Genomic DNA, 8,488 nt, shown 5'->3' with positions numbered 1-8,488 from the left:
GGGAAATCTATGAATTTCCTGGTTTTCCGTGGGAATCGGAAAACCCGAATCCCTGATGATAACCCAGCTATCATGTTTACTCTTCTGTCCTACAGAGTAAGCAAAGACTAACCATATCACATCATCATATAATAGGTGTTCATAAAACTGGGAAAAATTATATTTCCACACCCAATCTATACTGAATGAACCTAAAATATGATCTATTATGGTGGCAGGGCTGAGGAGAGAGAGGGTCCCTTTGCCCATCACAGTCCATCCTGCCACCCACCTGCTCAGAGTCCTCCCAGTGACACTTGCTTGTCATGCTTTTTTGGGTAGAAAGGACTCCTAAGGCCAGGTCTCACAGCTTGGTGTGTTCTTGGTGTTGGGTGGTACTCTTGGTTTCCTGGTCAGGCTGTCACCTCACCAGCTTCCCCCTTCTCTGTCTCAGTTTCACTGCCTTTGGCTCTGGGTTACTCCCAGGTTACCACCCCTTCAGATCTAGGGCCCAAGACATGGGGCATCACAGCCACTCAACAGTAGCTGTTTGGACCACCACAGTAGACTCTTGGGCTATCATGCCTGTGGCAGTAATCTTTCTTGTGGGAAGTAGGTTGGGCAGGGTGCTAGGACACCCTGTCCTGCGGCCTCCACATCTCCCATTACAGTCACTCCTGGTTCACCAACTGTCCATTAGGGGAAAAAAAGGAAAAAAAAAAAAAAAAGGAAAAAAAATCTCAGCTTAAAGTTCTTTCCCTATTTCAGGGTAATGGACACAGTCTTCACAGGGATTTGCCCCACAGGCCTGCTGTCCAAACAAAATAGAAACAAAAGAGGAAACTAGGATTTCTTCTGTTCAAGCTCACTCCCCTGCCAGGGCAACTTACAGGGTCCATCTGGTGGGGACCATCCTGTCCTCTTGATGGTCAGGCCTCCACTGCCCCCACCCATCCCTTCTGGGTTAACTTTTATCTGTCCAAGCCACTCCTCAACTTCTGGTCATGTGGCTTATTCAGCTGCATGTGGCTCGTACTGTCCCAAAAGGTCTTGGTTTTTAAGTGGTCAGGACCTCTTTCTAGCTTTCTTTCTCCATTTTTCATAACAGAGACTCTGCTCCCTCTTACAGTTACCAAACTTTAGGAAAAAAAGAAAACAACTACTAAATCCAATAACACATAAAATTTTATTAGACAGACAAGATTAGTAATGAGATAAATGGAAAATTAAACATTAAAACCTGGAACCTAATAGAATGGCCGCATTACAGGTTCATAATATTATATTGTCTTTGGACCTTTCTAGCTAATGTTGTCGGGAGCCTAATAACATGCACATATAAAAAGCCACTATTCACAGAAGAGGGTAGGAATTCTGGCAAGTACAGAGCTTGTTAATACATTATTATTAGCATGATGATACCTGTGTTAATCAGCAGACAAAAGAACTATGTGTAGCCCAAACATGTACAATTATGAATACTACTAATATATGAGTTACAAATATATGCTGAGCTATAAGAAGGAGCCTTGATTCTCGCAGCAAGCAGACACCTCAAAAGTCAGATAAACAACAATTCAGTAAGTAGAACTGCCCTGCAATCCTTCTGGATACTCTTCTGGATAAGAGGGACTGTACAAATTAGGATAAACTGTATAATACAGAGCAATGTTCTTCAGCTCCCTCCTTAGCAGGAATTGCAAATTTCAGTCTGCAATAGTTAAAACTGTCCCTGATATCTTTAACAATTCATAAAACAATTTCTTTATGGCCTTCCACAGATGACCTGGGCTGGGTGGTAGCCATGAAGTTGTCAAAATGATGTTAGGAGTCCTCTTTCACTCATCATTGTAGCTGAGTTTTCTGAATATCCTGGAAAAGAATATTGTTGAATTATAGTTACTAGTAACTGAACCTCTGAAGAACAGAATATCAAAGCAAAGGATCCAGTCACCTAATTGCATTAATTGTTAACTGCAGTGGGCCTACCGTACTCCTTCTCACACCCACCTGAACATAGGGATTCTTTTCTTCTTTCCATTTTTTAATGTCCCAATAATTTCAGCAAAAAGAGGAAAATCTTTATTAATTCAAATTAGGCTAATAACTCTGAGATCTAATCTAGCAGTCATATCTGAACATAAATAAAAATGAAAGTTCCAGAAGAGGGAGAATACTTCCTTTGCTCTCCCTTTCATTTCTCCCCTTAGGAACTGAAGGATTGGCATCTTATTCTTCAGATTTACTGTGAATTCATCCAGGTTGAGATCACTGTGTTAGGTGATCTGTCACCAGAGTCCAAGCCAGCAGCATTCAAATAGATCCACAGCCAACCTGTTACTTCCTGTCCTTTTTCTTTCCTGATATTTATCTTTTGTAAACACCTTTTGCCAAGGATTGTCAAATCTTTCCAGACACAATGAGGATCTATCTGTTTCTTTCCCAACTGTTAATTGGAACACATGGCTGCTTTGCCATCTGCTTGGCTGTAAGATTTCGGAATGCTTCAAGAACATTAAGGAAAAGCCTCATTCTCAGGGTGTTTATTACAGGCATCTCAGATGTCTAAAAAATATCAAGTCTTTGGCTGGAGAAAATTGCCAGCTGAGAGCCCATTCAGGTTATACAAATGCATGTTCACTGACTTGCAATTAAGGAACAAAGATCGATGTTTATTCCAGATAGCTTGACAAGAAAACATTCATTATGGCTTCTCATACAGCCTGTTACTTGCACACATGCAGAAATCGGTTTTTGGCTTTGCCAATCTTATAAAAAGTTTCTGTCCAGAGGGACAGAAAGGAAAGAAACAGAGAGAAAGAAAACAAGTATGAATTAAGAAGCTGAGTAACGATTTACCAAAAGGAGATTTAAGTGGGAAGAGACAAGTAAAGCTCACAAAAAAATCATCCCATCTGTTAAGCTTACTCGAGATCATACACTGCATTGACTTTTCCATATTTGTAGAGTCTTCACATTCATCTCTGCCTAAACTCATTTAGGAACAGTTTACTGTTCTCTCCTTTTTATTCAAAGCCTGGGATCTCTTTTCCTTAAGATTGGTGCTGAAATACTTCCACAATCTGTTTAGCACTCTCTGAAGAACTCATCTACTTATCATCCAAATTACATTATTTATTCTAAATTTCTAAATGTTCAACTAATTTTCAGCCTCAGAAGCCTCTTTCACATGAGATCAGCTGTACTGAATGCATAATGGCATTGCAAAAGTGTTTAATGGTATGAGTCTGGGAAGGGTATACTATTTGAGAGTGTCAAGTAACAGATTTATCCTTCAGATGCTTCTAATAGAATGCCAAATAGGAAGTCATGTTTTAAAGTCTTAAGAGATTTTCTGTGTTACCAAGTGTTAGAGAATGTTTTAAAAATATATTCTTGGAAATAAAGGAGATTTTAAAACTATCTTGTGCTTTATATTTTACATTCCAGTGTTTATAAACCTGGTATCCTCTGGTTATGAAATCCAAATGAGCATGACTTCAAGAGCAGAAGCTTCAGAAGCTTCCAGAAGTTATCTTAATATCTCCCCTTAATTCAATTAAACAAATTAAAGCCCTAGTAAGCAGATATTAGAATATGAACCTGTCACAAGGCTAAAATTACCAACCGTGAAGTAGACTAAATTTGACGGGAAAGGAAACAAATAAATATGTCTAAAGTCAATCCTGCCTTACTTGTCAAAAGGTCTAGTTTATACACAGACTAGTGGGCACAAGAATGACAAGATGGTCCGCGACATACGATGAACGCAATTTAACATATGTCCATTAACACAACATATTTAGTATAACGGGTACCATCAACATCTTGTTTCATTCTCACCACATATTCATGTATGGAGCACATGTGAAATATGTAACACATGACAGAGGAATGCAAATCAGAGCTTTTAAAACCTCTGCGTCAAAACCTATCAAGATGCAAGGTATTACAATATTTAAGTCTCAAAATGCACCCTAAAAGTATACGTTTGATCAAGGACTGATATGACGCTATTAATGGTATAAAAACTGCATCAGTTATTTTTATTGTCATAAGAACAAATATAAATACGCACACTCTGTTTCCTCAAACATCATATCTTTAAAAGGAAGGATATTACACTGCAAATATGTTCTTTTTTTGAGAGAGAAAAGAAACAAAGTAACTTCCAGTTGCAAAATAACTTACTTTTTAACTGCTCAGAAAAAGTCACTTGCCTTTGTTGACGTTTTTCTGCATTTCTAGTTGATCCATGATTCTGCAGCATCCTAGGAATAGTTGCATAGATATCTGCTATCCTGGATTCTGGTGATATAATGAACAATGTGAAAAATTTTAAGCACCACATGGAGTACACTGTGTATTGCAGAAGATTGTTAAAACACTGGACTGCTATGGGCTTGGATAAGTAGTTCAGACCATCATCACCTTAGTCAGCAAGGTTGTGTCCAAATTCAATTTCAAATACAGTTTGCATTTAACATTCAAAACAGTGAACATATTTAAGTGTAAAGCTAATTTTCTTTAAAGTCTTTATAATGTATCATCATTACAGAGTTAGGGGAATTAGAGTGCATCGCATACATCGGTAAAGAGAAATATTATAAAGGACATTGAAGGCTAACAATTTCTGGGACAAACTATAAAATAAAATTGGACTTGGAAAACAGAAAATTAAGGGACTCTTAAACGTGGCAAAAAAAAGTCAAGCATCTTTCTGAAGAGTGTGCAGGTAGTGTGCTGACTAGGAACAGATTACTAAAACAAAGCAGTGAACAAATATATTTTTTCTTCTGTTTTCCCTTGCAATTGGTTAACTTTGTGCATTTGACAATTTAAGTTACTTTTATCAGTTCTTCATCTGGAGTTCTTCCTTTGCTGACAAGATGAATAAAAATGAACTGACAAACAGGAAAATACCAATGCCTTGTTCAAAGTATATATATATATTATATTAGTAAATTCTCAAGTCACATTAAACATACTTTACCCAAAATTTGTTTTTTTTCCTTTTCTTTTTAAAAAATAGTTCAATATTAATGTGTTCTTTCACATAGCTAGAGGGGAAGTACTGTATTTACCTGCACCTCTAGTACCTATCTCCCCATCACCGATCTCCCACACTGCCCCCAGTGCTTACCCCCTGCTGCCTCTTCCCCCCCATAGGCCACCTCCCCTTCCTGACACCACTTATCCTGTGGCAGCTATTTCTACACACACACACACACACACACACACACACACACACGTGCTTGCGTCATGTGATCTTCCCCAAATTCACCCTCTCCCCTGCTCCACAAGCTATCCTTGCCACATAGCAATGGCAGTAGCTACAGCCATGGTCCTGGTACTTGACTCCAAGATGAGAGTTCCCTTCCCCATGTTAAATGAGGGAAAAAGAACACTTAATTTTGGATTTGATTAAATACAGTAATTCAGAACAGAAATATTCCGTAGCAAAAAAATTTGAAAACTGGGGCACTGAAACCAAAGGTACTGAAATAAATTGGATGCAAATTTGAAATGTCACATGATATTATATTCAGTTAATAGTTACTTTTGACTGAAAGTACAGTATATTTCAGAAGTTTGGCAAGACCAACAAAGAAAAATCAGGGATTGATTTAAAAACAACTTAAATATAGATATTCATAGTTTGGCTGTTACTTAGATATGGGCAGAAACATAAATCTAAAAAAAAATCTGAAAAAATCTGAAAAAAATCTCAATCACTAGAAATTGAGGGAATTTGTTTTGGACGGAACAAAAAGATACCTAGCAAATGAAAACCCTGGCTAATTATCAAAGAGGAAAACAGAGGGAAAAAAAAGAAACAATGTTTCTGAGCACAAAATATATTTAGGTAAAATTCCTAAATAGTCCCCAAAAAAGATGGAAGTTGCATCTTTTGAAACATAAAAATTTAACTAATCTAAACAAGAGGGACGCACAAAGACAAAAACTTACCTGGCAAGATGGCCTAACCAGTGTAATACAAGGACTAAAATCTTTATTTGCTAGCACTCTATTTGCTGTTACCCAGCACTTACTGCAAGGAGATCAATTAAATGACTTCAGAGATAAGCAGTCACCTTTTTTGCACCCTATTAACCCTTAATTTATGGGAGGTTAATAACTGACCAATTTTTAAAAAGTGCTCCCATTTTAAATACAAGATAAAACTCTCTCTTCCAATGATACCACCAAAAATTCATAATGGAAAGAAGATTAAAAGAACAACTGCAAGAAAATAAGATCCCTATTTTGTTAAAGCCAGAGAGTGAACTAGATTCAGGCTACCATTTAACATGTACAATTAACAAGCTAAAGCACAGTGAAGCTAGGTCATGATTTTTTTGATGGAAGGTACTTCTCTCAACAAAGAATTTGCTGAAATGTATCCTTTTCATAAAACTTTCAAATTTGAAGAAAATTTTACTGGGAAGGTCTCTCTCACGTTCACAATAGTATTTCTGGTCAAAATCTGAGATTGAGAAACCAATTTCAGAACAGCCAAGTGTTCTGGGACCTTGCCTAGAATATGGGATAATAAAAATGCAGAGCATGAAGCTGTATCTCCTATATGCCAGTTGAATGCTGTAACCATGAGGCTGCTGAGGGTTTTTCATACCTTAAAAAACAAACCCCCTCCCCCCGCCCCAAAACCCAACTCACAAAGTAGTCATGCTTTGCAGAACATGACTAAATGGTGTCCTCAACACTCTTCACAAAACAGAATACTTGTTTTCTGGCCTACACAAGAGGGTGGACCAGGTATGTCAAATATATTGCTTGCAGGGCTACGAGTAGCCCAAGAAATTCAGGAGGGGAGCTGTGGTGGTGAGGCTGGCATAGCTAGCAGGGGCATGGTCTGCTGTGGAATCTGAGGCCCTGGAGCCCCACTGGGCATGGCCCCTGGCAGGTGGGCTTTGCTGCCACAGCCTTGCTTGCCACACAGCTGCTTGGTACACTGTCGCCTCTGCAACTGCTGCTTGCCCGGTAAACTGGCCAGTGAGGAGCCCTATGGTCTAGATGCAGTCCAAGGAACAGGGTAAGTTTGACCGCCCTGGGCTAAACCAAAGAGCTGCTGGCCCCAGGAGAAAAGATCACAGCCTTTTACCGCTATGTCAGGCAGAGATCCCTCCTCATCACTGCCATACCTGTATGCTAGGTATGACATCTCCAGTGCCAGCTGAGGCAGGACCAGTTGAATTACTTTACTGGCTTGTCTTTCTTTAAATAAAACTTGGCTTACTATAGTCTAAGTAGATTTAGAAAAGGTGACATTTCACACCCCCAGTTAAGAGGCAGAGTTTAGAATGCAACCAACTCTGTGCTTTTAAGCGTGCACAAATGACGGTTCCTTTCCAACATAGCATGTTGCTTCCAGAAGTGCAGGCCATGTACTAGGTGGATATAAAGGACCAAAAGGTGAGAGAAGGGCCCTAAAGAATGACTCTCAGATCTATTTAGGAGCCTATTGCCTCCCTCATTTAGGTACATTTGTATATCTGGGTCTCAGACTAGTTTATCCACCTGGTAATCCTTACTAACAACTGGCTGTCAATGAAATTTTGGAAAGAGCATCATGGTAATGGCTATTGTATCTGAAGTCCTTCCTTCAAAACGAAGGCAAGTTTTACTGTACATAACATCTAGGATCAAAAAAATTCTTCATTTGACCCATTAGTTTCAAAAGCAAATAAAGCAAAAGGAGATTTCTACCCTTCCAACTGCAAATTAAAATGTGTGCAGCTTTCACAAATATGAATTTTGTAGTTATAAACCTCAAACTTATTAACCTTTCAGCTGATATACCCATATATCATTTATGATTATTCACAGAGGAGCACTTTATTGCAATGTACATCTCAAAAAACACTGAATAGTATTTATAGTGAAGGTAAAGGAACATTCATGTATCGTAAAAACATGCAAAGCAACAGCTTGGTTGTTGTAAAAGTAACTAATTTATAGTTTCTTCCCTTTTATAATACCCCAAAAATAACAATCTGCAAAACTCTGCACGATTACATGCTGTTCTAACAATGCAAGGAAGAAAATTCTTTCCCTTGTAAAATAACCTTTTCAGAATTGTGGAGGGTGGGAAGAATGAGAAACATCGCTAGGCTATCTGCATTAATAGGAACATTGTCATGTTTCTGACAAGGCCCCTTATGTAGTACGTCATCAAGCTGAAAAGAAGTTTGGAAAAGTTTATGGGCTTCCTGGTACCCTACTGAAGTCCACATGGATTTTTTTCAGGAAGAGAGGGAACCATGAATGTCACTATATGTGCTGGGGCTCATCCTGCTACCCATTCATCTCCTGCTGGTGCATAACACATCCATAGATGCTTCTCAAGCAAATCCCAGGATGTCATTTGCCCCTTATACTCGGCCTTGGTGAGGCTGCAGCTGGAGTACTGGGTCCAGTTTTGGGCTCCACAATTCAAAAAGGATGTGGAGAAGCTTGAGAGAGTCCAGAGAAGAGCCACGTGCACGAT

General features: G+C 38.8%; 1 protein-coding gene across 4 annotated transcripts in view; it reads right to left on the bottom strand.

Annotated features, from left to right (window-relative positions):
• Window positions 1-1,146: 1,146 nt before the first annotated feature.
• Window positions 1,147-8,488, bottom strand: part of LOC109305609 — a 65,132-nt gene continuing 57,790 nt past the window's right edge. For 3 of the 4 annotated variants that reach the window (XM_019528600.1, XM_019528601.1, XM_019528603.1), the window contains 2 exons: window positions 4,171-4,287; window positions 1,147-1,851 (listed from right to left, as the gene is read on the bottom strand). In XM_019528600.1, the coding sequence (XP_019384145.1) occupies window positions 1,793-1,851; window positions 4,171-4,287 (176 nt within the window). In that variant the 3' untranslated portion in view covers window positions 1,147-1,792. The remainder of the gene's footprint in view (window positions 1,852-4,170; window positions 4,288-8,488) is intronic. The other variant, XM_019528602.1, reaches the window with a different exon arrangement.

This window comes from Crocodylus porosus, unplaced genomic scaffold (assembly GCF_001723895.1).
Source record: "Crocodylus porosus isolate Cpor-Errol unplaced genomic scaffold, CroPor_comp1, whole genome shotgun sequence".
NCBI lineage: Eukaryota > Metazoa > Chordata > Crocodylia > Crocodylidae > Crocodylus > Crocodylus porosus.
This window is presented reverse-complemented; position numbering and strand designations above follow the sequence as displayed.